At 30.6% G+C, this 25,698-nt stretch overlaps 14 protein-coding genes across 14 annotated transcripts; 3 read left to right on the top strand and 11 right to left on the bottom strand.

The window, feature by feature from the left end:
• Positions 1 to 16: 16 nt before the first annotated feature.
• Positions 17 to 524, top strand: TpMuguga_04g00037 (GNL3L/Grn1 putative GTPase family protein). Its single transcript, XM_758579.2, has 4 exons — positions 17 to 115; positions 151 to 188; positions 271 to 334; positions 368 to 524. The coding sequence occupies exons 1-4, from the start codon at positions 100 to 102 to the stop codon at positions 505 to 507; spliced, it is 258 nt and encodes an 85-aa protein (XP_763672.1). The 5' UTR covers positions 17 to 99; the 3' UTR covers positions 508 to 524.
• A 40-nt stretch (positions 525 to 564) lies between these two features.
• Positions 565 to 1,463, bottom strand: TPX (Peroxiredoxin-1). Its single transcript, XM_758578.2, has 2 exons — positions 823 to 1,463; positions 565 to 730 (listed from the first exon to the last, which is right to left on the bottom strand). The coding sequence occupies exons 1-2, from the start codon at positions 1,270 to 1,272 to the stop codon at positions 584 to 586; spliced, it is 597 nt and encodes a 198-aa protein (XP_763671.1). The 5' UTR covers positions 1,273 to 1,463; the 3' UTR covers positions 565 to 583.
• A 365-nt stretch (positions 1,464 to 1,828) lies between these two features.
• Positions 1,829 to 3,172, bottom strand: U2AF65B (RNA recognition motif family protein). Its single transcript, XM_758577.2, has 3 exons — positions 3,092 to 3,172; positions 2,857 to 2,987; positions 1,829 to 2,781 (listed from the first exon to the last, which is right to left on the bottom strand). The coding sequence occupies exons 1-3, from the start codon at positions 3,154 to 3,156 to the stop codon at positions 1,835 to 1,837; spliced, it is 1,143 nt and encodes a 380-aa protein (XP_763670.1). The 5' UTR covers positions 3,157 to 3,172; the 3' UTR covers positions 1,829 to 1,834.
• A 167-nt stretch (positions 3,173 to 3,339) lies between these two features.
• Positions 3,340 to 4,772, bottom strand: Kmt2c (PHD-finger family protein; the record flags this gene model as incomplete). Its single annotated transcript, XM_061305904.1, has 7 exons — positions 4,482 to 4,772; positions 4,255 to 4,372; positions 4,157 to 4,223; positions 3,968 to 4,078; positions 3,804 to 3,884; positions 3,544 to 3,709; positions 3,340 to 3,449 (listed from the first exon to the last, which is right to left on the bottom strand). Exons 1-7 carry the CDS (start codon positions 4,537 to 4,539, stop codon positions 3,340 to 3,342), a joined length of 711 nt encoding a protein of 236 aa, XP_061161073.1. The 5' UTR covers positions 4,540 to 4,772.
• Positions 4,611 to 6,955, top strand: TpMuguga_04g00033 (Adenylosuccinate synthetase family protein). Its single transcript, XM_758575.2, has 8 exons — positions 4,611 to 4,939; positions 4,977 to 5,073; positions 5,263 to 5,606; positions 5,673 to 5,931; positions 6,023 to 6,175; positions 6,263 to 6,469; positions 6,619 to 6,806; positions 6,838 to 6,955. The coding sequence occupies exons 1-8, from the start codon at positions 4,901 to 4,903 to the stop codon at positions 6,880 to 6,882; spliced, it is 1,332 nt and encodes a 443-aa protein (XP_763668.2). The 5' UTR covers positions 4,611 to 4,900; the 3' UTR covers positions 6,883 to 6,955.
• Positions 6,944 to 8,007, bottom strand: RPL7 (60S ribosomal protein L7; the record flags this gene model as incomplete). The annotated part of the gene is made up of 6 exons (XM_758574.2): positions 6,944 to 7,031; positions 7,072 to 7,263; positions 7,293 to 7,432; positions 7,514 to 7,628; positions 7,770 to 7,858; positions 7,897 to 8,007. The coding sequence occupies 6 exons, from the start codon at positions 8,005 to 8,007 to the stop codon at positions 6,968 to 6,970; spliced, it is 711 nt and encodes a 236-aa protein (XP_763667.1). The 3' UTR covers positions 6,944 to 6,967.
• Positions 8,008 to 8,063: 56 nt separating this feature from the next.
• RPT3 (26S proteasome regulatory subunit 6B-like protein) lies at positions 8,064 to 9,878 on the bottom strand. Its single transcript, XM_758573.2, has 7 exons — positions 9,731 to 9,878; positions 9,419 to 9,609; positions 9,217 to 9,349; positions 8,851 to 9,110; positions 8,443 to 8,774; positions 8,261 to 8,345; positions 8,064 to 8,182 (listed from the first exon to the last, which is right to left on the bottom strand). The coding sequence occupies exons 1-7, from the start codon at positions 9,830 to 9,832 to the stop codon at positions 8,095 to 8,097; spliced, it is 1,191 nt and encodes a 396-aa protein (XP_763666.1). The 5' UTR covers positions 9,833 to 9,878; the 3' UTR covers positions 8,064 to 8,094.
• Positions 9,879 to 9,971: 93 nt separating this feature from the next.
• On the bottom strand, positions 9,972 to 11,384 carry TpMuguga_04g02375 (uncharacterized protein). The gene has a single exon (XM_758572.2). The coding sequence runs from the start codon at positions 11,000 to 11,002 to the stop codon at positions 9,983 to 9,985; it is 1,020 nt and encodes a 339-aa protein (XP_763665.2). The 5' UTR covers positions 11,003 to 11,384; the 3' UTR covers positions 9,972 to 9,982.
• Positions 11,385 to 11,770: 386 nt separating this feature from the next.
• TpMuguga_04g02345 (uncharacterized protein) lies at positions 11,771 to 13,185 on the bottom strand (the record flags this gene model as incomplete). Its single annotated transcript, XM_061306163.1, has 1 exon — positions 11,771 to 13,185. The coding sequence occupies exon 1, from the start codon at positions 12,395 to 12,397 to the stop codon at positions 11,771 to 11,773; it is 627 nt and encodes a 208-aa protein (XP_061161815.1). The 5' UTR covers positions 12,398 to 13,185.
• A 332-nt stretch (positions 13,186 to 13,517) lies between these two features.
• On the bottom strand, positions 13,518 to 15,775 carry TpMuguga_04g00029 (putative integral membrane protein; the record flags this gene model as incomplete). Its single annotated transcript, XM_758571.2, has 1 exon — positions 13,518 to 15,775. One exon carries the CDS (start codon positions 15,773 to 15,775, stop codon positions 13,670 to 13,672), a length of 2,106 nt encoding a protein of 701 aa, XP_763664.1. The 3' UTR covers positions 13,518 to 13,669.
• A 237-nt stretch (positions 15,776 to 16,012) lies between these two features.
• TpMuguga_04g02425 (uncharacterized protein) lies at positions 16,013 to 17,000 on the bottom strand. The gene is made up of 3 exons (XM_061306174.1): positions 16,792 to 17,000; positions 16,523 to 16,740; positions 16,013 to 16,453 (listed from the first exon to the last, which is right to left on the bottom strand). Exons 2-3 carry the CDS (start codon positions 16,582 to 16,584, stop codon positions 16,357 to 16,359), a joined length of 159 nt encoding a protein of 52 aa, XP_061161814.1. The 5' UTR covers positions 16,585 to 16,740; positions 16,792 to 17,000; the 3' UTR covers positions 16,013 to 16,356.
• Positions 17,001 to 17,271: 271 nt separating this feature from the next.
• Positions 17,272 to 18,960, bottom strand: TpMuguga_04g00028 (uncharacterized protein; the record flags this gene model as incomplete). Its single annotated transcript, XM_758570.1, has 1 exon — positions 17,272 to 18,960. The coding sequence occupies one exon, from the start codon at positions 18,958 to 18,960 to the stop codon at positions 17,272 to 17,274; it is 1,689 nt and encodes a 562-aa protein (XP_763663.1).
• A 643-nt stretch (positions 18,961 to 19,603) lies between these two features.
• Positions 19,604 to 23,260, top strand: ERCC6 (SNF2 family protein). The gene is made up of 7 exons (XM_758569.2): positions 19,604 to 19,730; positions 19,785 to 19,895; positions 19,988 to 20,065; positions 20,106 to 20,325; positions 20,415 to 22,948; positions 22,981 to 23,011; positions 23,044 to 23,260. Exons 2-7 carry the CDS (start codon positions 19,842 to 19,844, stop codon positions 23,142 to 23,144), a joined length of 3,018 nt encoding a protein of 1,005 aa, XP_763662.2. The 5' UTR covers positions 19,604 to 19,730; positions 19,785 to 19,841; the 3' UTR covers positions 23,145 to 23,260.
• On the bottom strand, positions 23,223 to 25,688 carry mnmE (GTP-binding protein TrmE N-terminus family protein). The gene is made up of 10 exons (XM_758568.2): positions 25,377 to 25,688; positions 25,215 to 25,335; positions 25,057 to 25,153; positions 24,955 to 25,024; positions 24,782 to 24,847; positions 24,564 to 24,751; positions 24,468 to 24,523; positions 23,608 to 24,378; positions 23,505 to 23,556; positions 23,223 to 23,389 (listed from the first exon to the last, which is right to left on the bottom strand). The coding sequence occupies exons 1-10, from the start codon at positions 25,629 to 25,631 to the stop codon at positions 23,296 to 23,298; spliced, it is 1,770 nt and encodes a 589-aa protein (XP_763661.2). The 5' UTR covers positions 25,632 to 25,688; the 3' UTR covers positions 23,223 to 23,295.
• Positions 25,689 to 25,698: the final 10 nt, after the last annotated feature.

Here is a 25,698-nt window from a genome sequence, read left to right as displayed (position 1 = left end):
ATAATTTTTAAATATTTAATATTGTGTATTTATTTGTATTATTAAGTTATTGTTAATTTTAACCCAAAAATCAATCGCAATCTAAATAGTTTTGTAAAGATGGTTAAACTTAAGAGTATTTTTTACTAATCATTATATCATATTTTACAGAGGGAACTAAAAGGCAAGAACTTGCCAGAAAATACAATGTAATTCATTATTCAGGCTTTATTTTATCCAATATCTTTATATATATATATATACTGTAACTGATAATAATTATTTCATTAGATCCAGCGTATGGTATCAGCCCATAAGAAAAAACTTCGAAGAATGGCCAAAAAAGGCTTAAAAGGTATGAATCATATATAATACACCAATTTTTTAGCTCCTACAAAGGCTAAGATCCCTGAAATACCAAATTGTATATTCAAAAAGGACATTTTATCTAATTTAAAAAGAACCAAAGAAATAAACGACAGGAAAAAGGAGTTGCAAAAGGTTAATAAACAAAAATTACAGGAATAATTTTATTTAAAATTCAATATATACTATTATATTGATTATTGTATATAACACAGAGTACATCAATAGTTATGGATATTCAGGACATTTTAGTAGTTAAATGAGCTACAACGCCCTCAGTAGTTGCCTGCATTCCCTTGTCGCCCAATTTCCAATTGGCTGGACAAACTTCACCCTTGGTCTCAAACACTTGTAATGCATCAACTAATCTCAATACTTCATTTACCTAATCAATTAATAACACTATTGTTATAAAATAATCATAATATAGATGGTTGTATAACGCTAATAAAGGTTAACTACTGGAAAAAATGATACATTGCGTCCGAGTGGTAGATTATTAACGAGAGAGTGTTGTAAAACACCTTTTTTGTCAATGAGAAAGAGTCCGCGAAGCGAAATACCAAGATCATCGAGAAGAACGCCATAGCTGCTGGCGACTTCCTTAGTCATGTCTGCGAGCATCGGAAACTTGACCTGTCCGACTCCAGCCTTATCCCTTGGAGTGTTTCTCCAAGCCAAGTGGCAGTATTTGGAGTCAACGCTGCAAGCCAGGAGTTGGACGTTTCTTTGCTCGAATTGTGCGACGGCATCGTTGAAGGCAACGATTTCCGTGGGACACACAAAGGTGAAATCAAGAGGGTAGAAGAATAAAACAACGTACTTCTTGCCCAAATAATCCCCCAGTGATATTTCCTTGAAGGAGCCGTCTGGCATGACAGCCTCGCATTTAAAATTGGGTGCTTGTAAACCTACTTTCGGTGACATCCTATTGTACTATATTCTACCAATTATTTTAGGAAAATCCTGACTATTATCCTAATCCAGAATCAATATATACTTTTAATCAATTTCTGACAGTTTCTAAATCAATTCTAGGGGACCAACAGATAATAGATTTTTACAGTATATTTAATCTTATATAATAATAGTATTAGTATTATGTATACAGTATAATAGTATATGGTAATGATAGCTACACCATATGAGGCATCATAATTTTCACCCCAAAATCACACATCAACTTAATGCCACAAAGAACGATACTTTCGAACGAATTTTATCATCAAAAAATTTTTATATCTAAAAGTTACTAATTTTAATACATTTATTTCACTGTTCTGAGGAGAATTATATATCCTGTAAACAGAATCAAGATTCCACTTCAAATAAACTATTTCACTTAATTTCAACCATTGGAATCTTGAAATTTTTAATTTTCCTATAATATTCCAGAAGGATTCCAACACAACTTGTCTACTATAATTCTGTACTATACACAGAACTATAACATGTATTATAGTAAAATGTTGATAAATAAAAAAACAAATTAGATAAGAGTGTATTTTCCTGTAATGAATAAATCTTCCGGGAAGAAAGCGGAACAAACAATTCTGTTTTTATCAAAAACTCTCCCATTGAACATGTATTGAGCCTTTCTGGCAGATAATAAATCTTCATATCTTATAAAAACCTTCCCAACACCTTCCTTAAAGGTCAAATCCTTATCAGGCCTGGGAATAACAACCTCCTGTAAGGGGCCATATTTTTGAGCCTCCTCCTTTACAAGTCTCACTATCTCGTTGTAGTTGTAATCACTTATTAAATCCTCGTGGAAAACCATATTGAGGAGTTGAATCACCTTTGAAGGGTTTGATCCAATCCTCCTACCGTTCTGTAACTGTAACCCCAGGAGGGGATTACTTAGAATAGACTGAGTTATTGAATTCGGCAAATTTGACGCCTTACAATCAATCGGCTTCCCTCCAGAGGCAAAATACCCGAAAGCAGCATGTTTGACACTCAGTACATTTTTACCCAAAACAGACCCGTTAAGGTGTAAAACAGCAAGTTTAGAACTTCTAGCATCCTCAAACTCAAAAAATCCATAACCTTTACTAACTCCAGTTGCAGGGTCTTTCAAAAGGTTAGCCAACTTAAGCTTTCCGTGCTTTTCAAGTAACTCCTTCATCTGATCCTCAGTAACATCCAGAGGTATGTTCTGGACAAATACCTTTGTGTCATCTGAATTCGTGCCCAAATTAAAGTCCAAAGGCCTCCTTAGCTTTAAAGAATACCCATTACATGTTATACCATCCAATTTAAAGGCCAAATCCGCCAGTTCCGGAGTCTTAAACTCCAGGAAACAGTAACCTTGGTCAGGGTTATAAATCTCGGTTTTTGTCACTAGAGGGTCCCTGGGATCAATGGTGTTTCCAGGAACCATAGCCATCAAGGCTCCATTAAAAAAATCCACCACATCTTGCAATTTTGTTCCTAGATAATATAAATATGTGTATGTAACTTATTCAATAAAGATCATTAACTAAGAAGGTTTATAAGAAATAATACCTGACGGCAGATTTCCTACATAGAGTCTCTTTTGCCGTTTTTTGGCCTCCTCTTCTGAAGTTTTGGCCTTTAATTCAGTTAGAGAAACGGTATCTTCAATAGTGTCCCATTTACCCTCCCTTCTCCGACGCCTAATTCAATCATATGTAAATGATATTTAGAATATTATACTATTTAATGTATGCAATCAGTAAATAAGTAATAATATTTGTCTAATGAAAGTATATTGAAAAACCTTTTGGGAGGTTGTTGATTTGCATCCTTCTTATCGAAATTGGACAAATCTTCAGTTTGGCCCATTATGGACAATTAAAATACATATTTAAAACAAAATAAAAGTGAATTAAACTTAAAAAATTCAAGATGAAAATTGGGAACTACACAATATTCTGAGTATTTAGTTCTATTTTTTGATATAACAAAAATTTTGAATTATAACAAAATTGAATAAAAATATTAAACACAATAAATTTAATAGATGGATTATTTGAATGAGATTAAAATTTTATAGCAATTATTACATATCCAAGATTCTTCACCCTCTCTAAATTTATCGGCTTTTTCCTCCAAACGAGAGCAGTTTGGGTGCACGTCTAAATGTTAATATCAATCAGAATATAACTCTATTTAATAGTATTGAAACATAATTCATGTGTAAACAACTTAATAAAGTATTATAGAAAATACTTTGACAACACTTTTGGCAAACCACTCTCCTATTCTGATGAATACCAATTGGGTTTATAGACTTTGAGCATACACAACAGTAGCTGATACCGGCATCCTTGCCCCTCTTCCTTTTTAACATACAAGACTGACACAACTTGTTCCCCTCGTTGTCGTATCCTTCTGTCTATACAATCATATTACAGGGTTAAATTACATTTAACTACGTAAAATAAGTATTTGAAGGCACTAGACTATAAAAAATAACTAAGGAATAGTACAATTATTGATTGCTCAGAAAATTTTATGTCGCATGATTTACAGTACTGACATTCATCACAAAACCAGTTTCCACTTGGTACCTATACCAATTCATTGCACCAATTATTATTATGGTACAAGATTAGTTAATCGAAGGATAAATTAATAGGGTTTAGTATTATACTTCGGTGTATTTGTTCCTCGTACATTCCATATGAAAAGCTCGGTCACATGAATCACATATTAACAGTGTTCTACTCACTCCAGACTCACTGTCATTACATTTTACACATATCTATAGAGATTTATATTACATTAAAAGTTAGTTAACTGGGTATGACAAAACTAAGAAAAGGTGCTAATTAAAAGGTACTTTACAAGAATTACAATGCCAAGGGTATCTGATGACAATATCATAGTTTAGTGGAGGTTTGTTGCAGCTAAAAAGATAGATATAAAACAGAAGCTTACCCAGAATGATAACATCTTCTGCAAGTTGTACAACATATTAATTTATCCCTAATAAAAATATCCTTACATGACCTGGAATAACACGTGATTTCAAATCTAGTTTCTCCGTTATCATCACCTATATCGTATTTTAACACCATGGCTGTGATGGAAAACTGTGTAATATATGTGTATAGTAAACACACAATCAGAATGAAAAAATACTAATATTGAAATAACTAAAATACCTAAGAGTGGAACATTAAATCCATCAGTGGAATCTGAGTTGGGAACCCTTTCTTTCATTAATTAATCATTTATTAACCCTTCAACTTAATTTTTTGTTCAAATATTGCAATTTCAAAATAAGTTAAAAGATTAAATAAAATAAATAAATAAATGATGAGGATTCAATGAAAATTGAACATTTCATGAAATAGGATAAATAATCATTTTTTAAATAAATTTAATCTCAATGAACTATTATGAAAATTGAGATTTATAGGGTTTAAAGTAGTAAAATTAAATTTTAAAGGATTAAATTATTGCGTATATTTTTTAAAAATTGGCCTTTAAAACGTGCAATCTAATGACTACATTCAATTGTATAAATTTTAGGCCCAATACGGTTGTCTGTAGTTAAAAGTGGAATAAATCTCTTCCGCCTATGGTAGAGAAAAGATGCTACGATGCAGTGAATGACAAGGTACGGGTTTTTAATTAAATAATAAATGTTATTCCAGGTTGTTCTCATTTCTGGGATGCAATGGGGAGATGAAGGAAAGGGAAAGCTCGTTTCTCTTCTTTCGAAGGATTTTGACCTTGTTGCCAGATATAACGGTATAATATTAATATATATAATTATTCCTGTCCTTTTCCTATTTCTTCTTCCCCCAATTTCACCAGTTATTGTCTATTTTACATACTATTCTTCATCTATTCACCAAAATCATTATATTCCTCCATTATTAACTACGTTAATCTCGTCTTTATATTCTTATTTTCCAATTCTATAAAATCCTTACGTAGGAGGACATAATTCTGGCCATGAATTGTTCCTGGATGGAGTAAAGTATAAATTACACTTACTTCCATGCGGCTGTTTGTATCCAAATACTGTAAATGTACTGGGAAATGGAGTTGTTGTACATTTAGAAAGTCTGATAAATGAAATTGACAATTTAACTAAGTTAGGTGTCGATTTAACTAACAGGTTATTCATCTCTGAAAGAGCCCATTTAGTCTTCGATTTACACATAGCTGTTGATGCACAACTAGAAAATGAACAAGGAGAGCACTCCACAAGCATTGGAACCACTAAACGTGGTATCGGTCCTACAAACTCAACCAAATGTAAAAGAACGGGCATTCAAGTACTTTTTTACACAATTACACATTAAAATATATACAAATAAATGACACTGTTGATTATGATTTAGATAGGAGAAATGTTAAATTGGGATAATTTCGAGAAGTTGTTGTCAAAGTTAACCTACAAACTGTGTCATGAGAATAAAGTCTTCACTAACTCAGACACCAGAGATTTACTAAATAAACAACTTGAGCAACATAAAGTCAATTTTTCCAAAATAGCAGATTCTGTCGTTGATACCTCATACATGATTCAAAAATACATAAAAGAAGGTAAAAAGGTTTTTTTTGAAGGAGCAAACGGTTCATTGTTAGACCTGGCTCTAGGTATCACTTTGTTCATGTCTCAATCAGCCCTACTTCAGCTTTTTATGTATATACATATAGATAACTTATCACATTTGACAAACATATTTAGGAACTTATCCATATGTAACGTCTAGTAACACAACAACAAGTGGTGTTTACAATGGACTAGGAATCAACCCTAATGTTAAGATTTTGAAGGTTGGAGTTTTAAAAGCCTACCAAACTAGAGTAGGAAAAGGCCCTTTCCCAACCGAACTTTTTGGTACTTCTCCATTCATTATATATTTACACAATTATATATATATATTAATAGTATAAACATTTGTTAAGTCAATTAAAATTGGTTTAGATGAAAACTTTAATAAGTTACAAAAATTCGGGGCTGAGTTTGGGGTCACAACTGGTAGAGTTCGACGCTGTGGCTGGCTTGACCTCGTTGCCGCCAAGTACGTGCAGAATTTCTCTGGGTTTGATCTCATAAATCTCTCTAAACTGGACATACTATCTCAATTTGACGAAATTAAACTTTGCACCCACTATAAACACAAACTTACCGGTATTACTTCATTAAAACTTGTTTCCAGCTATATACGTATATAGAATAGTAGGTACACCAGTGTATTCACTACAATATATCTACTCTCATACTTAATATAATATTTAATATAATATACACTATTATATATGATATTATATACAATTTAGGAAAATTATTGGAAGAGGGGCGTTATCCCAGCTGTTGTTACCAATATGACGAGTACGAGCCAGTATACAAGACAATGCCTGGCTGGAAAACAGACATTTCAAAATTTAAAACCTTCGAGGAATTGCCACAAAACGCACAAAATTATGTACTTTTTATTGAGGAATACCTGGGAGTATTCATTTACTGGGTTTGCTTTATATCACCATAATCTACTTTAGATCGGAACTGGTAGAGATGTCAATAGCATGATTGTCAGGACCTAATAACCACCATTTTAATATTTTCAAAAATTGTAAACGTCTTTACTAAATAAAAGTGTAAAAATTTGTTAATTAGTATATTACACGGTTATTTATCAATTAATAAGTTGTTAATGTTGGTGTCTCCGAATTTAAGATTATCCTCAAAATATCTGTAATTTATGAGTTTTAATTGTATAAATGTTATAAAACCTGTTGTAAACGTTTAAATTTGATAAGTTTATAGGTCCGAGCTTAAGTAAGATGTTTTCAGAGCCATTGGAGCCCTTATATATGGTTTCAATCAATTCAGCAATGCTGTAAATGCCATAGATACTGAAGTTCTCCTCAATAACTAAATTGCCACTAATCATCTCAGCCTTGTTATGCTGATAGATTGTACCCCTATAAAAGTTTAGTGCGGAAAAACTAACCTTTTATGGAGTAGATCCTTCACGTGTTTTAGAGTGGGAGTTCCGTAGTACACAAAAGGCAACACCTTATTAATAAGTTCCAAATTAGGAACTGAATTACTCATAAAACGACCTGAATTGGTTCTTGTTAATCCAAGGGTCTGACAATCAAATAAAATTGGATAATATAAAGATTTTAAGAACAGTAGAGGTAAGTTAAGTAACTAGAGAATAGTAAAAACCTTTAAAATATCTTTGCAAATTGGAGATTCTACATTTCTCGAATTCCTAACAACAAAAAGAAGTTTATACTCCTTTTGCGGAGTTACTTTAGAGGATTTCTCCTGGGCTTTAGTTCTAATGTTAAATTAATCAATTTTACTCAAATTTATCCGTTAATTTAAGAAAATAACACAGAATAATAGAAATTATCCAATAAAAATACAAATATAATAAACTAAGTGAGTGTTTAGGGTATAATAGTGGTGGAAGGCTCACCGCTTAAGATCCAAGTCCAGCTGTTTCGATTTTTTGAAAATCGTATTGAGTGAAACGATGGCATTTTTGTCTCGATAAGATTTCTTTTTCTAAATTTGGCAAAAATATTTCAAAAATGAAAAATTACCGATTTTAGAAGTCGGACTTGTTTTGCGATTTGACTCCTTTTTTTCAAATCGATTCTGTGACCTCTTAATATAGTCTCAGGTTTTTTAATATCTCCGTCCAACCCTTTCATTTTTAAATACCAAATTCAAATAAATTTAAGATAAAATGTATGTTATGTATAATGTATGTTACATAATATGAGGTGATTAAAATGAAATTAAACTCCATAAAACGGGTGATCTTTGTCGTGTTTTTTAACAATTCGCTTCCAGCCCTGTTCAAAATCTTTCGTAGTCACAACATATCTGTAAATTTGTATTTACACATTCTTAATTGTTGTAAAATAAGGAGATCAACAATAATAAATATGTATATATTGCTACCTATTCTTTCTAATTGCCTGTAGGCCTGCCTCTAGGCAAATGGCGGCTATGTCAGCTGCTGATATCTTCTCTGGTCTTGCAACAACTATAAAAATATATCATTAAATCATTAAAAAAATAATCAAATTATAAAATAATTACATAATTATATAACTGTTGTAGAAAAGTAGTATGAAATATACATGTTTCTAGGTCGATATCGTTTGATAAATTCATTTTACTGGTAATGGTTTGAAAAATCAATCTTCTTTGTCTTCTATCTGGAAGTGGGAATTCTATTTTTCTGTCTAATCTTCCGGGCCTGAGTAATGCGGGATCAAGTGTATCTGCTCTATTTGTTGCCATAATCACCTTTACTGAAGCGTTTTGATCAAATCCATCCATTTGGTTCAGAAGTTCCAAGAGGATCCTCTGAACCTCCCTATCTGCACCAGTTTGCGCATCGAATCTCTTTGTTGCGATTGCATCTACCTCATCGATAAATAATATGCTAGGAGCATTCTCCCTGGCCAATCTATGATATTGTGTAAACTGACTCATAGAAAAGTAATAAAGATAACAGGGACGATAAAGTGTGTTTAGAAACATACCTGAAGATATCTCTTACCATTCTGGGTCCTTCACCCAGATATTTTTGGACGAATTCGGATCCAACAAAACGAATAAAAGTTGCGTCAGTGTGGTGGGCAACTGCCTTCGCCAACATAGTTTTCCCGGTTCCAGGAGGACCATACAATAAAACACCAACTGGAGGATCTATTCCAATTTGCTTGTAAAGTGAAGGACAAGTTAGAGGTAGTTCTACCGCCTCTTTTATTTCCTGCTTTTGTGAATCCATTCCTCCAATATCCTACAAATAGTTAAATCAAGGTGTAATAAATATTATAAGTGTTGAAAGGGATCCATGTGAATGAGCATGTTAAATTCAATTATTTAATTAGTTTGTAGATTTGTACCGCGTAAGTAACATCTGGTTTTTCAGAAACTTGTAACATTTGGATTGAAGAATCCGCCTCTGGAGGCAAAATATCGACAACACTATGACTATGTCTATGTAAAGCAACACTAGTATTGGGTGTTAACAACTCCCTATGAAATACATTACAGTGTTATATAAAATTTTATAAGGGTATTTAATAATTAGATTTAAAAGGACACCTGTTTATAGTTGAAAGTATTCGAACATAATAGTTTGATCCTGCAGTTGAGGATACTATTCCGTAATTTTTATCTATAATGTCCAAAAATTGGCCAATTACCAATGGAACGCTTTGGATTCGTTTGATTTCATTCCTTGCTCTTATGAGCTCAAGTTTTAAGTTCTTGTGTTCCTCTTTAATATAGTTTTCCTAGAAATACATTAGTATATTGTATTAAAACGAAGAATTATGTATAAAAAATACATAATTGTTGTTAATAAAATAAAAATAAATTAAAATACGAATTAAATTAATAATTGAAGAAATATACTTGAATTTCGCATAATTCTAATTGTCGTTCAAGTTCCTTAAGTTTGGTATATAAGTCAGTATCATTGATAGGAGTTTTCTGGACGACAACTTCAGAAGACATCTTAAACAAATTTAAAAAAATAAAACCAAAAGATTCTAGATAAAAATTCAATACAAAATGTGTGGTTAAAGTGTATACAATATAACATTTTTTAAAAAATTACAAATCATAGTGTTAATTATATTATAATGTAAATGTGTAAAGTAGAAATTAAATTAGACTTAACAAAATTGCTAATAACACTAAGGAACTTTTATTAATTTTGAAACTAGAGTTGACTCGTAATCCGCCACCTTTTATATTCACGTTAGTTGATGCACTAGGAAGTTTTCTAGGATTATCTTCAATTGGTTGGGTTTTAAATTCCGGATTAATTTGGATCTTGATTTCTGATGGTAGATCATCTACTATTGTTTCTACTTCATTACATTCAGTACATTTGTCTTTGTAATTAATTTCACTTCTCAACGCATCGTCAAAATCATAATTTGTAATTTTTTTCCATGTTGTTTCATTTCGTTTTTTTGCAAAGTATGTTATGTTTAAATTTCCATTCCTAGTTACAATTATCTCTATATACTTTGTTTCCACATTGGATTTGATTATATTAATTCGATAAACATCTCCAGATTTGAATTCAACGATTCGTTGGTCTTCATATTTCATAATTCCAACATATCTATAGCTTATCATATGAAGGGTAACTTGTCTGATTCCAAAAAAGCTATCTAATACATAATTGAAATAATCTCTTTTCCTACTAACATCAAATTCACCAAGAGAGTTTTGCTCTTTAGGAATGGGTGGGTCTGGAATTTTTTCAAACCTTTTTTTCAACAATTCGTCAAATTCATATTCCGTCCTGGCTTTAGTAAACTCTTCTTCATAAACCCTTTGGAATTTTGGGGTTCGACCATATTCAAGAACAGAGTTATCTACTATCTTAAAGTACACAATTTCATCATTTTCTAAAGTCAATACAACTAAATAAATGAAGTTAAGTCTTCTAAAGAGTTCAACAGTTTGACAGGATAACTGCTTTCCGGAGGATAATAGTGGAGAACCATCATTATGAGTTGATACATTTGGATGTGGGTCATAAGGTGATTTTGAATCCCAGATGATAACATTTCCCTCTGAAATTTGGAAAAATTCTTCATCGGAAAATGATTTGAAAACTTCATAACTTCCTAAACCATGCCTTTTAATTTTGTAATCATGGTATAACATATCAAAACTGTCCTTAACATCCAATTTAACATCCACATAATTATTATCATCGCCAAACAGTCTAAGTAATTTGCCATAGAATCCAATCAAACCGGTGAAGTATGGAAGGCCTCTTTCTGTTAAAATTTGAAATGTCTCTCCTCCTCCAGTACCTGATGTGTGTATATCAAATAAAATCCCATGATCCCCGGCGTTGTATAGTTCAAAATAATGAAATTCTAAATCGTTTTTATCTGGGTTTCTTTCCCAAATATTAAATCGATCAAAATTTATTTGTGTTACAACTTTTGAGAGACCAGGTTTTAATTCAAACCTGAAAATTTCTGGATGTATTCCAAGAATCTCATTTATTTTAACAATTTTAAAATAACTAGGATCTATGTTCTTTAAATCTAATACAATACTTTTATCACCCACATTTTCAGGATCATTAACACAACACACACCACTTAATAAGTTTAATACTAAAAACTTTGTAAAAAAATATGCTAACAATTTCATTTTAATAATATATTTAATAAAATTTCATGGCAGCAATTAATTAGCAGCAATATACTATAGAATATGTTGCTATCATGTTTTCGTTGCATTTCTTGAGTATTGACTCATTAATAACACTCAATATTGCATTGAGAGTACTGAATTATATATTTTTATAACTAATTTTAACTAAATTTTAATTCAAATTTCTCACTGATATCTGACATGTAACATGAATTAATAAATGACTTATTGTTTATACTGTAATGTAAATGTGTAAAGTAGAAATTAAATTAGACTTAACAAAATTGCTAATAACACTAAGGAACTTTTATTAATTTTGAAACTAGAGTTGACTCGTAAACCACCACCTTTTATATTCACGTTAGTTGGTGAACTAGGATGTTTTTTATTATTATATTTAGAGGGCTGTCTTTTGTACTCCGGATTAATTTGGATCTTGATTTCTGACGGTAGATCATCTACTATTGTTTTTACGTCAACACAATCAATACATTGACCCTTGTAATTTATTTCATTTCTCAACGCATTGTCAAAATCATAATTTGTAAATTTTTTCCATGCTGTTTCATTTCGTTTTTTTGCAAAGTATATTCTCTCAATGTTTCCACGTGTCATTGAAATTATCTCTATATACTTTGTTCCCTCATTGGATTTGATTATATTAATTCGATAAACATCTCCATATCTATATTCAACAATATTCTGGCCTTCATAATTAAAAGATCTAAAATATCTTTGGCCTATCATATCAATGGTAACTTGTCTGATTCCATACAAACTACGCCTCAAATAATTCAAATAATATTTTTTCATACTAACATCAATTTCACCAAAAGAGTTTTCACTTTCAGTAATAGGTGGTTCTGAAATTTTTTCAAATGCTTTCCCCATCAATTCGTCAAATCCAAGTCTAGTTTTGCTGCTAACAAACTCTTCTTCATCAACCCTCTCGAATTTCGGAGGTTGACCATGTTCAAGAACTGAATCATCTACTTTTTTAAAGTATACAATTTCACCATTTTCCAATCTTATTTCGATTAAATGAATTAAGTTAAGTTTTCTGTATACTTGAAAACTTTTACATGATAACTGCTTTCCGGAGGATAATAGTGGAGAACCATCATTATGAGTTGATACATTTGGATGTGGGTCATAAGGTGATTTTGAATCCCAGATGATAAGTTCTCCATCAGTTATTTGAACGAATTCTTCACGATAAAATGAATTAAACTCTTGGTATCTTGATATATTATCTTTTATGGTTGCGTGAGGATGGTACAAAGCATCAAACCTATCGTTGACATCAAATTTAATATCGGTATTAATATTCTCAGCAAACGCCCTTATCAAATGCCAGTAGAATTCAATCAAACCTATGAAAGACGAGGATCCTCCTCCTAATGAGAACTGAAATGTCTCTCCTCCTCCAGTACCTGATGTGTGTACATCAAATAAAATCCCGGTATTCCTAGTGTTGTATAGTTCAAAATAATGAAATTCTAAATCGTTTTTATCTGGGTTTCTTTCCCAAATATTAAATCGATCAAAATTTATTTGTGTTACAACTTTTGAGAGACCAGGTTTTAATTCAAACCTGAAAATTTCTGGATGTATTCCAAGAATCTCATTTATTTTAACAATTTTAAAATAACTAGGATCTATGTTCTTTAAATCTAATACAATACTTTTATCACCCACATTTTCAGGATCATTAACACAACACACACCACTTAATAAGTTTAATACTAAAAACTTTGTAAAAAAATATGCTAACAATTTCATTTTAATAATATATTTAATAATTGTTCAATAATCTATTTAACAAAATTCTATGGAATCGAATCACTATTAGCTAAATCGTATGCTGAACAAACTATCATGTTTTCGTTGCATTTCTTGAGTATTGACTCATTAATAACACTCAATATTGCATTGAGAGTACTGAATTATATATTTTTATAACTAATTTTAACTAAATTTTAATTCAAATTTCTCACTGATATCTGACATGTAACATGGATTAATAACATTGAATCTGAAGGTATCACTAATAGCTTCATAGTTAAAATATCGCCTATTCAAAACGATTCTTTTCATTGAAGGTCGAATAACCAAATTAAATTATTCGTATTCTGATTTTAAAACCAATAACTTGTCCCATTACTAAATTAACAAAATAGGTAGTAATGTTAATGAAGTAATGGTTATGTTACTGATGGAAAATCCAGACTTGAGAATTTCTACAATCTGTTCAATAATGTCTTGCTTTAGTTTTTCTAAAAGCTCATACGTTATAACCAATTCTCTAGATGCATCAGTTTGGGTGTGCTTATCTTTTGTAAGGGAACTGGATAATTCTGTGTCATCCAAAGTTGGACCAGTTTCACCATGAATATATTCAGATGATGGAATTGTATATTCAGTATATGTCGTTGAATGTTCTGGTATAGTAGGTGTACTGGGCTTATATTCGTGGGTTGGTTTGGGATATTTTGGTTTAGTTGGTTTTCTATGCCTCGGCTCAGTGGATTTTGGAGGATCAAAACTGTCATCCCCAACATGAGGATCTTTGAGAGAAGGAGAAGGCTTCCTGGTCAAATGAGTAGGTGAAGACGGTTTGGTAATCTCTGTTCTGGGTTTTTTGTGCGGGTGTGGTGATAAAGCTGGCCCTGTAGCTGAGAGTTTATCTGGAACAAGATCTGTGGAAGGTGGCGGTGTCATTGGAGTGGGTGTACTAGGCTTACTTGATCCGGTTTGTGAGGAAACAAGATATGAAGGTAATGCTGTGGAGGGAGTTGGAGGTGGTGTAGAAATAGCCGAACCTGGATGTAACGCTGGTAAAGATCCGGAAGTTTCTGGAACAGGTGTCGTGGGAATTGGAGTAGAAGATGGAGTGGCAGAAGCAGATGTAGGTATTGGTGTTGGAGCAAATTCTTGACCAGTGAGTAAGGATTTAACTTTGGAGGATAAATCAGCCACTTTAACACCAGTCCAAACTCCGTATAAATCAGCTGATTTAAGATAATGGGTTTTAGAAAATTCAACTATAGACTGTTGGACAGCTTCGAAAACCACAGATTGAGTAACCGGTTCCCAGTTTCCATCAGCATCACTTCTCTCGAAATAAATATCATGATTACTAAATACACTCTCATTAATGCTAATTCCAAGAAAACATTTCACAGGGTCAGATAATCTAATTAATAACGCCTGAAATTTGCATAAAGTAGTATCATGGATTATTTTGTGGCCATCAATTATTTTTTTAGTCAAAAACTCGAACATTGGCTTGATAGTTAAAAAATTCATATTCAAAAGAGTACAGGAAGTGTAAATGAAAGAATCATCCCTTGTACTGACATCTAAAACTTTTGGTAATGGATCTAGATCCTTTGGCTTTTTCTCTTTTTCTGTCTGAGCATCAAAAATCTTTCCAAACTCCAACCTTTTAAAGTTTGTCATAAAACCAAGAACTAAAAGTGGGTTCCATCCATTTTCTTTCATTATGAAATGCATCTCACTTGAATCTTGAATAGTAATCCTCAACATTTTAAGTCTGTCAACCTTTTCGAAAATCTCAATTGACAAAGCTAATTTACCTTTTGAATCCCCATGCTCAGCATCCCAAATAGTTTTCATGCCATCCATTAAAACAGTGAAACCAGAATTATCGCTAGGTTCATATTTTTCATGTATCAAATCACCCAACATAATAATATTGTATTTATAAAATACTTTGTGAGCTCCTTCTGAAATATCTAAAAGCTGTGGAATTAAATAATCCTTTGGCTTGAATTCATCATGAATTAAGGTTAAAAAGCTTAGTAAATTTATAAATGTAAGTTGATTACCAGTTTTCTTTATGTAGTAAACCTTTTTTATACCACCATCGTTTATTACAGGTGAAATTACAACTTCAGGGGCCTCGAAAATATAAATAACTACATCGTGACAAACGTTAACACCAAGTTTTGTCCATAGAGTATTGCCTAATAAACTTATTGAATTAATTAGAACTTGTTCTCTTGGATTAATTTTAAATCTGACAGGTTTATCCAGTGACTTAATTATCTTGATCTTTTCAAGATCTAAAGATCCCAAATCCAAGTCAAGAGTCGTAAAATCATCTCCTAATAATCCAATTGCGCACGACGCATTTTTAACAAATAAATTAGATATCCAGAATAAGAATAATATAAATAAATTTCTAAAATTGGACATTTTAAAAAATAATATATACTGATTAAGATTCGAATTATAGTGGTACATGTTTACAAACTAATAAAATTGGCAAATCCGCTGAATTTATTTGAATTAAATTAATAAAATGCAAATAAGAATTAATGTAAGAAAAAACATGAATAAATAATTGAAGTAAAGGAAACCATGTATAGGACACAGACATTTTTGATTAAGAATAGAAGTAAATAATCTCAAAAGAGAATAAATATATTAAATTATCAAAATTTAGGATATTATGAAAAATTAACCATTCACCCTCTAAAATTATCCACGTGATATTGAAGTATGATTGGCTTGAAAACTGCAAAACTTAGTAAAACATTGAAAAAACTTAAAGAATAAACTATTCTCATTCTTAGAATTAAATAAATTAAAATTTCAAAAAAATGTATAGGATAATTGAAAGGCTATTAAAACATAGAAAACCAAGTTCCTGTCTAAACATTCCATTTCAAATTTCTCCAAGAAAATTGTTTCTGAAATTGTTATTGAATCAATCAAATTGCCCATAAATGTGTTCCTGATGGGCTTTGTTAACCCAAGAATTTTAGATTGTATTTTTTATCGTTATTTAATTTAAAATTTTTAAACCATCTTAAAGTCTTATTTTAGTTTAACAACGCTTTTTTATTTAGGATATTTAAAAAAATGAAATGAAGATAGTTATTCAATATTACACAATCCAATCTTTTATTTTTAAATTCTCTAAATTATTTACCAGAACCAAATTTATATTTTAAATACTTAAACTTACAATTATTTAAAATGACTTACGTGGAAGTTTCTAATTTAACCAGGTTTTTAAATTCTTGACTTCGAAGCCCCTTTTTTGACATTTTTTTATATTAAATTCTTTATTATATTTTTAATAATTTCATCTCATTCAAGTCATTTAAGACAGCCTAAAATCGTGTATTTTTTAATTAATCCCTATTAGATTATCTTGCCAATTTCACTGTTAATATTTTTTAACAATTTTAGAAAACAAAAGTCTACAATAACAATCATTTTATGTAATATAAAAAATAGGTATGAATACTTACGAGTGATCCATAACATTCCTAATGTTACTGAAACTTATGTCGTTTCTACACTGAATCAAAGTTAAATTTTTTAAGGTTTAACATTTCTAAATTAATTATACTATCCTTTGGAATTTGTCCAAAAACTCAAATGATAAGATAATTTTGTATAGAAATTTTTATAACATTGCTCATTCATAAAAGTTTTAAATAATTTAATTATTTTATAAATAATATTTTATAAATTGATAATATTTATGCCACATTTTTCACTTAAAATATATCTGGATTGAGTACAATATATGTGTTCACACAAAATTTAAAATTTAATTGTTAAAATATTAATTTAACTCCATTTATAATAATAGATCTATAAATAATAAATCAGAATTTTGTTTTATTTTTTATCATTTTTCGAGTAAATGGTTCAAAACTGGATCATTAAAGACACTAAGTGGAATCATAAATTAATCTACCATATAAAATATAAATATGATAAACTCAACAAATTAATAATAAAGCAACTAAAATAATCTCAATTTTATTAGGCAGGAAGCTTGATATAGAGCTCTTTTCAGCTTGTCTTAACTTTTTCTTAACGTCTGAGTGACTTTCTGGATGATGTTTATTTTCTTTTGATACAGACCTTTTGTGTTTAGTATTCTCATGAGTTGGCTGTTTTTTGGTATCATTTTCGTGACTTAATTCTACCTTCGTCATGGGTTCTTTCTCATTAGATTCATCAACTGGTTCTTCTTGAGGTTTCATTTCATAAGTTGGTGTATAAACTTCTTCTGTTTGAGTGGCCGCATCGGCAACTGATGGATGATCAGGTAAAATTATATCTAAAATGCCATCAGGCATTTTACCCGTTTCTTTGCCTTGGATTATAGGGAACACGGATGTATACTTTAATGTTACCTTGTTTTCATTCTTACTGAAATCATTAAATAAGGCGTCAAATAACTCACTTTTGTTAGTACCTGTAAATCTCCCTTCATTTAAAGTTCTTTTATAATAAGCATTTTTATACCTTACACCTTCATGCCTTAAGCATATCTCAACTAAAACTAATTTGTTGGAAAGTTTTATTATAAATAATTCAGTAACTTGAGATTCGTTTCTCAAAGTAATCTCAGTTCCCAAAATTTTAAACTTGTTAGTAGTATCAACTGTATATATATTGCTGGGAGCTAGTCGTGTGATTTTAATATTTGATAAATTTGTCGAAAATTTTCCATATCCAGAAGGATATAAGAGATCATTATCATTATCAGACCCACTATTTGGATCCGGTTTTGAATTAGAAACTATTTTATGACCAGGGCGATTTTTTGAACCACTAGAACCTTCTTTACCAAGTTTTTCAATAAATTCACCCAAAAATTTGTCATAAAAATCCTTTTCAACCTTATTCCAATCTGCATTAAGGCGAAAATATTTAGTAGTGTTGTTTTCTGTTGTAGCTAAAAGGAACTTAGTTTTAATTTTATCACTGCTATGAACTTCAATCCTTGTAAAGCTCTTTTCCTCTTCGGAGGCCTTGCAAATTAGCTTACCGAAATCATAAATTTGCTTAATCTTTCCACTTCCACAAGGTTCATAAACTTTTGAATGTTTTGAACCTGGTTCTTTGGTACTTAAGTAATACAACTTGTCAAATTCCCAGCTTATGTTAAATGTTTCATCTATTTCAGTTTCATAATTGTGATGCTTAAAACTCTTATCTTCAGAAGTTTCATGTTCAACAATTGGCATAATTGTGCCGGATAAATCGTTAAGCAGTAAAAAGGATGATAAATTTCCAGTGTCAATTATAGTATCATGGTGTTTAACAAAGCTAATAACAGAACTTTCCTTCTTTTTTATCAGTTTTAAAGAAATTAATACATGATCCTCTGAAATTTTAATGAGCAAAATTTCTGAACATTTATCACCTCCTTTTTTTAGCCATAAAACGTCACTTGAGATTAATACCATATCAATGAGTTTACCGGTTTTTGGAACTATTTTAACTGCGTTTTGATCATTTTCGGACAAAATTATACTGTATTTGGTGGTATTGATATCTTTAATGTCTATCAACTCAATCTTTTGATCATCGGCATTGGGAACAGAGCTAACTGATGTGGTGGATAAAGTTAATACATAAAATGTAATAAAAATAATCGGGGCCATAAATTTTTCCATTTTTATAATTTGTGTTTTGTTTCTAAATCTAAATTTAATTTTCCTGTTCGTTCGTTTCTGTTGCAGATTCAAAATTGCATCTGCTGATCCTATTTTTCATATATTATACCTGCTGTATTCTTTACAAATCTCAATTATTTATTTAAATTATATTTCTATTAATAATACACTATATATTATATAAAAGTTTCATGAAATGTGTGAACAAGGTAGATAGGATTAAGGTATGGCTTATTGATTTATTCATTCAGAGACAAACGAAATTTCTAAGTTGTTTGGATCTAATTAAAATTAAATTTAAAAATAATTATAGAATTTAAAAGAATATTAACTTCGTTTTTAAGATAATTTTTTCATAGTTTTATGTGTTAATCAAATTCTTTTCTTAAGCAGTCAAAATGAATTATAATTCTCAAAATATTCTGATTCTACGTAGTATTTTACATATAGTAGGTATTACATGTCATATATAGAGTTAAATGTTTAGTACTATAAATATGAAATCAAGAGATGTGAGGATAAGGGTGTAGAGATTGATTTAAAAAACTATAAACTCCTTTCAAATTAAAAAATATGTTTTAATTTAAAAATGTTCTGTATTTAAAACATAACAAAACAATAACTTAAATAATTATTTTATTAATAATGAATGTTGTATTTTCATTTCAACCTTCGGAAATAAAAATATAGTTTTAAAATTCCATAAATGTTAAAATTTTACAAGTTAATGTTTAAAATCAATAATTGTTTAAATATTTTAAGTGAATTGGGTATGTTTATCTTTATTTTGATTATGTGTGGCAACAGTATTTAAGATCTTACAGAAATGTCAATAAAATGTCGAAATTTTGCAATGATCTCGTTTTAAAGAACTGTTTAAAATGGATATCGATATTTCAGATGTAAAGGAGATTGATTCAGTCTCCCTTGAAAAGGTAATAGATTAAATTAATAAAATATTCCAAAATAAATTGAACTAAACACATAGTATCCCTTGATATATATTTTGTGATTATTAATTAATTAGGAAACGTGCAAGAAATTTGACGAGTTGCGGTTTTTGCAGGAGATATTGAGGTGGCTAAGTCCAAAGTTAAGAGAGAAGGTAACAAAATAATCAAAAAATCCCAATAAATATTATTTAGAACAAGGAGTATAGTAAACTCAAGAAATTCTACGACAATATTACAAAAATCATTAAATTTAAATTGAACGATGAAGCAATTGTCGGAGGAGAGTGTGAACTTAATTATGAACTAGTAAATAGGAATAAAATAATCATTAACAACGATGAATTAATCATTTCTGATTTAACACATGAACAAAATGAATCCCAAACTCAAAGAACTAGCAAAACCCAAATAGGTACGATGTCAACATCACTTACAACCTATCTTACAATTCATATATCCATTTAATTAAATATTCCTTAAAGTAACCTTATGATATATTAGGAGACCTGGAAATAGTAGTATTTGGTAAAGAAAATGTAGTTAAACTCGAGGAAAATATGTTTATTCCCCTGAGCTATTACAATAAACTCTACTCGCACCAGAAGAAGGCACTTAGCTGGTTAATAAGACTCCACTGTGAAAATTTGGGAGGAATACTTGCAGATGATATGGGTCTGGGCAAAACCATAACATTATTATCGCTGATTAATTGTATTGTATATTCTTCATATGTAAGAAACACCCTCATAGACCATAACACTTGTACATTAGATAATAACACACAATCCAATAATCTTCAACATAATAAAGTGATGGGAACTGAAAATAACGAAGATGAAATGAATAGGATATTAATAGTGTGTAATGTAACACTAATTGACCAGTGGAAGAGTGAAATTAACAACTGGATATTTAAAGGAGTTAAATTCTACGTCTTACATTCAAACTATCTTGATAATTGTTATACAGTGGATAATGATTTAGATTATGTCTCCGAAGAACCCTCCATCTTGATTTACTTGATTGGCTACGAATACTTAAGAATTAATATTGAGAATGTCAATAGCTACAAGTGGCATTATGTGATTTTGGATGAAGGACAGAAGATAAGGAACCCAAATACACTAACAACCCTGGCAGTTAAAACAATAAAAACTACTCATAGAATTATATTGTCAGGGTCACCAATTCAAAACAGCCTTGTTGAACTGTGGTCACTAATTGATTTTATAATACCAAACTATCTTGGATCCCTATCAACTTTCATGGAAGATTTTGTTATCCCAATTACCAATACTAAATATGATGCCTCCAAGTACATCAACAAACTTAAACTCCTGATTTTACCCTACATCTGCCGGACGGTTAAGTCTAGAAAGTCTAAAGATAATCTTTTTAATACTCTTACTAACCCGATCGATGTCGATGCCACTTCCCCTACCAGGATGGAATCTGGCTCTTCCTCGTCCTCTTATGGTACTTTACCCCCAGGTTCAAATCAGAAAGGAACAAATACACCGCCTAACAATGAGGAATATGGCTGCCCTTCTAATTCAGATGATAGTGGCCTAGTAAATCAAGAAGGCGATGTGGGAAATAGCACAATAAATACGAATAATGAAATACAGTTACCTAACAAAAGGGAAAGAATAATACTGTGTAATTTAACGATGGAACAGTATAAGCTGTACGTAGGCGTTTTGAACAAGTTCAACTACTTAATTCGTGACAGATTTGAAACTAATCGGCAAATAACTAAAGAACTTAGGGGAACAATATCAAAGGAGCTGGCCCACGATAAAAACGTACTGAGACTAATTTCAATTCTACGTAAGATTTGCAATCACCCAAGAATGCTAGAATCACATGATATTAATAGGTATTTTTATACATCTGACGTTATCATGAATAATTCATCTTCACCAAATAGAACCAGCGGGTCATCACTGAGTCAATCGTCAAGCAGTTCACTTAATAACACGCCTGTTAAGTTCAACTTAAGGCTGAATAATGGGGTTAGTAAATCTAAGCTTAGTGGGAAAAGTAGCCAAAGCCCAAGTAAGAGGTGGACAGAATCAGTAGGGAGCAGTAAGTTGAACGTAAGTTTGAAGATAATCGAAATGTGGAAGAAGGAGAATAAGAAAATATTATTATTTACACAGACGATAACTATGTTAAACATAATTTATGAACATTTGTTGGAAACTTATGAAAAGGACGAGATTCTTGTTTTGTATGGAAAACACACAGTTAAGAATAGGAATAAAATAATAGAGCAATTTTCAAATGATGACAAGGTGTTCTTAATGATTCTGACAACAAAAGTGGGAGGAATTGGACTAAACTTGACAGCAGCCACAAGAATTATTATTTACGATCCTGACTGGAACCCAATGACTGACATGCAAGCTAAGGAACGTTGTTATAGAATCGGTCAAAAGAATGAAGTTATTATTTACAGACTAATAACAGCCAGTACCATAGAAGAAAAGATATACCAAAGACAACTCTACAAATACTACTTATCTCAACAAATCCTAAGCCAGAATAACGCATTCTACAACAAGTACATTAATAATTTACAGTACCTGATCACGTATCCCAAGCCACCAATCGTTGTCCCAATCAAATCTAAAGAAGAGTCCGTTTCGTCAAACCAGGACGCTACGTCTAACATAGTATTGAGTAGCACTGAACTGAGCCGTGGAGTTGACACTAACTTGCAACTTAACCAAATATATGACCAAAATGATGACCAAAAAGGAGATGAGATATACCACTTGCTCAATAACAACGAGAATATAAGTTCCTTCATAAACTACAATGAGGTTAATCTGTCCACTGAAAACGATTACACTTTCCTGAGAAACTACCGCAGGAAGCGTAAGCCCTGTAACATAGATGGGGAAGTAAACAAGAATAAGTTCCTGTATAACTTAAAATGCAAGAATAACAAAAACCTCACATATCTGATCACAGACCATATTTTAAACTATTTCAAAAATAAAAACAACAAATCAACAACCACAGAAAAGGTAAGCTCGTCTTATTTTCATTAAATGTTTAGCTGATTCACCACTTTAATCCCATCATTCCAGGTAAGAACCACTTAACTCACAAATTGCCTTAGAGGAAAACAGGCTTCTATTCAGAAGAATATTAAAACATCTCTGCACGTTCTCTAAAAGGGATAATTTATGGCAGTTGAAAAATAAATTCAGTGTAAAATAGTTGTAACGCCTATTTAATAATTCCCTTCACTAATATAGAATTTAAAACTGTTTAATCTACGTAGTATATAGAATGCTTCTCAAAACATTATTTACTTAATATAGGCTGAAAAGTTTGCTTAATTTAATCTGGAAAATATGGTATTTATGATCTATTTCCCAATGCAGAAAGAATTAAAAATTCTATTGAGTATATAGTCGTCAGTACGTTCTCCAATAATAAATTCAATTTCGTAAACGCATTCCCTGAAATTATAATATTGATAATAATGTATTATAGAAGCGATAAATGAATTCTAGAGTAAAAGAAGAAATTCTGCAAGAATAATCAATTGCTTAAATGTACAATAGTTTCAATTACCTCAAATATTCTGATATGATCTCCAAGTCATAATTTGATGAATCTAGTAACTCTAAACAGATGTTAATTATTAAAATTGCGATGAAAAATAACTAAAACTAACCTTTGATTGTTTTTAAATGCTTTATTATATTGTTCAAATGAGATTTGTGACGCTGGTTGTCAATGAAAACCGAGTTAGAATTCAGATTAAAATTGTTAACTATGTCTTCATTTATCAAATTTATTACATTTCTAACAACATTCCTATCTAAATTAGTGTTTTCTAATATCTTCAGATTATCCTCAAAAAGAACAGTTGATTTTGCACCGTTAGTGTTTTTAGCCTTATAATTATTTAAAAAATCCAAGATTGCGTTTTTGTAATAATTAACGTTCTCTATCAAATCAGTTTTATTTATACAAACATAAACCAGTTTTTTACAAACACCGTTTAGACCATGGTGATCATGATCAGATATGTTGCCCTCAGTGTCAGTAACAGGAATAGATGGAGTAGTAGTATTGCTGAGGGAATTACATGTATGGGAATAAAAGATCTTAATTTCATTTAAAAGATTTAAAAATAGTTGTAATGAACTAAACGAATCATTTACGTTCACTGGATCAAACAGGAAAAGAATTACATTCGAAGTTTCAATTTCATTGAGGGCTTTTTTGATACCAATGAGTTCAATAGTATCATTATCCAAAGATTCTGTAGCATTAGTATCTCCGTCTAATATGCGGTTGTTGATTCCGGCAGAATCTGTAATTTGGTAATTCAAGCCATCAAGGTTGTAATTAACTCTAATTAAATCACGAGTGGTGCCAGGAATGTTTGACACAATACTGATATCATCATTGAACAAGTTGTTTATAAAACTACTTTTCCCTGTAAAATAATTTAATAAAATCACTAAAAATGAGTAAGGAATTTATTTAGTCATTTAATATCAATGTGGGTCAAAGAATGTTAAATACCTGAATTTGTTGGCCCTAGTAATAGAAGTTTAATACCGTCAACTATAGTCTCCTTCCTGCAATAAGTTATTTAATAAATTAGAAGGTTTAACTTACTTGTCATTAATGAATTTGAATATTTCTTCTGTAAGATTTTGTATGGGATTCAAAATTGAACTTTTATCTTTGAGGATAATGTCACTGCAACTCTCTTCCTGAAAATCGATGGAGCCCTCCACTTTTGATATTATATCAATCAGCTCGTTACTCCATCTTTTATATATTTCACACAAACTGTTATTTAACTAAACAAAAGTTAAAGCTATTGGAATTACTTTTAACATAGAATTTTGTTTCTGGATGTAATTCTTCGATCTTATTAGTTCATTAATACTCTCGACCTGTAATCACAAGTTGATTTAGAATTATATAAATATATAATTTAAGGGTACGTAGATAATGTCAAGAATATGATAATAAATCAAATTGTCATAAAATATTGTTTAACCTGTATTAGGTTCAATTTATTTGAGTAATAAGCTCTTCTAGTGAATTCGCCCTTTTCTGCCTGCCTCAGTCTGAGCAAAAGCATAATAACTAAAAGAGTTACTTGATGTTGTAATTATTGGCAATGTGACGAAAGTTGTCAAATAATTCTTTAATTATAACTTCGTTACCGTGTGTGTGAATCTCTACTACATCATCCCCTAAATTAAAATTGATCAGTTTATATTGAACAAATAGAGTTTAAATTTGATTTCAAAGTACCAGTATAGGAATTTGGAGATTTAAAATAAAGAGTTAAAGCGTCATCAATCAAATTATTGTTGATCAATGAATATAATTTACACAATTTAACAAATCTAGGTTTATATGGTACATTATCACTCTAAAGTAATTTATAAATTGAAATATTGAAGTGAGTTTTACGTTTTTAGTGAGTAAATTTAGTGTATGCAAGGAATTAGGCCCGGATATTCTGATGACTGCAACGGCACAGCCACCTTCCGGAACACCAGAACTAAGTCCGTAAATGGTTTCATTTAATACATTTAAATCATTAATTTTGGAGTAAAACTTTAAAGAGGAAATAGGTTTCAAATTATTACTTATTCTGAAGCATATACCATAAGAAATAAAAATCAGAAGAGAAACTAACCATAAAATAAATAATACACATGACATTAATATAAATTACAACATGATTGTAAGTAGAATATTGTGTAAAGAAGTTAATATAAAGTTACACATT

This window comes from Theileria parva, assembly GCF_000165365.1.
Source record: "Theileria parva strain Muguga chromosome 4 map unlocalized ctg_529, whole genome shotgun sequence".
In the NCBI taxonomy this organism is placed as follows: Eukaryota; Apicomplexa; class Aconoidasida; order Piroplasmida; family Theileriidae; genus Theileria; species Theileria parva.
The sequence above is the reverse complement of the archived record's forward strand: the minus strand, read 5'-3'. Positions and strand labels throughout refer to the sequence as shown.

Coding starts and splice junctions, on each gene's coding strand:
- TpMuguga_04g02425 (XM_061306174.1), bottom strand. CDS start 16,584: ATGTCAAAAAAGGGGCTTCGAAGTCAAGAATTTAAAAACCTGGTTAAA. Junction 16,454..16,522: donor GTTAAATTAGAAACTTCCAC/GTAAGTCATTTT, acceptor TAAATAATTTAG/AGAATTTAAAAATAAAAGAT.
- TpMuguga_04g00037 (XM_758579.2), top strand. Junction 189..270: donor AACTTGCCAGAAAATACAAT/GTAATTCATTAT, acceptor TTATTTCATTAG/ATCCAGCGTATGGTATCAGC. Junction 335..367: donor GGCCAAAAAAGGCTTAAAAG/GTATGAATCATA, acceptor CCAATTTTTTAG/CTCCTACAAAGGCTAAGATC.
- U2AF65B (XM_758577.2), bottom strand. CDS start 3,156: ATGGGCCAAACTGAAGATTTGTCCAATTTCGATAAGAAGGATGCAAAT. Junction 2,988..3,091: donor AATCAACAACCTCCCAAAAG/GTTTTTCAATAT, acceptor TGATTGAATTAG/GCGTCGGAGAAGGGAGGGTA. Junction 2,782..2,856: donor TGTAGGAAATCTGCCGTCAG/GTATTATTTCTT, acceptor TATATTATCTAG/GAACAAAATTGCAAGATGTG.
- TpMuguga_04g02375 (XM_758572.2), bottom strand. CDS start 11,002: ATGTTATACCATGATTACAAAATTAAAAGGCATGGTTTAGGAAGTTAT.
- TpMuguga_04g00033 (XM_758575.2), top strand. CDS start 4,901: ATGGTAGAGAAAAGATGCTACGATGCAGTGAATGACAAG. Junction 4,940..4,976: donor ACGATGCAGTGAATGACAAG/GTACGGGTTTTT, acceptor ATGTTATTCCAG/GTTGTTCTCATTTCTGGGAT. Junction 6,176..6,262: donor TTTCCCAACCGAACTTTTTG/GTACTTCTCCAT, acceptor AAATTGGTTTAG/ATGAAAACTTTAATAAGTTA.
- ERCC6 (XM_758569.2), top strand. CDS start 19,842: ATGGATATCGATATTTCAGATGTAAAGGAGATTGATTCAGTCTCCCTT. Junction 19,896..19,987: donor ATTCAGTCTCCCTTGAAAAG/GTAATAGATTAA, acceptor TTAATTAATTAG/GAAACGTGCAAGAAATTTGA. Junction 22,949..22,980: donor AATCAACAACCACAGAAAAG/GTAAGCTCGTCT, acceptor TTAAATGTTTAG/CTGATTCACCACTTTAATCC.
- TPX (XM_758578.2), bottom strand. CDS start 1,272: ATGTCACCGAAAGTAGGTTTACAAGCACCCAATTTTAAATGCGAGGCT. Junction 731..822: donor ATCTACCACTCGGACGCAAT/GTATCATTTTTT, acceptor TTAATTGATTAG/GTAAATGAAGTATTGAGATT.
- mnmE (XM_758568.2), bottom strand. CDS start 25,631: ATGTCATGTGTATTATTTATTTTATGGTTAGTTTCTCTTCTGATTTTT. Junction 25,154..25,214: donor ATCTCCAAATTCCTATACTG/GTACTTTGAAAT, acceptor ATTTTAATTTAG/GGGATGATGTAGTAGAGATT. Junction 25,025..25,056: donor GCCAATAATTACAACATCAA/GTAACTCTTTTA, acceptor GCTTTTGCTCAG/ACTGAGGCAGGCAGAAAAGG.
- RPT3 (XM_758573.2), bottom strand. CDS start 9,832: ATGTCTTCTGAAGTTGTCGTCCAGAAAACTCCTATCAATGATACTGAC. Junction 9,111..9,216: donor AACCAGATGTTACTTACGCG/GTACAAATCTAC, acceptor AACTATTTGTAG/GATATTGGAGGAATGGATTC. Junction 8,183..8,260: donor CAGGCAATTAGAAAGAATAG/GTAGCAATATAT, acceptor ACAAATTTACAG/ATATGTTGTGACTACGAAAG.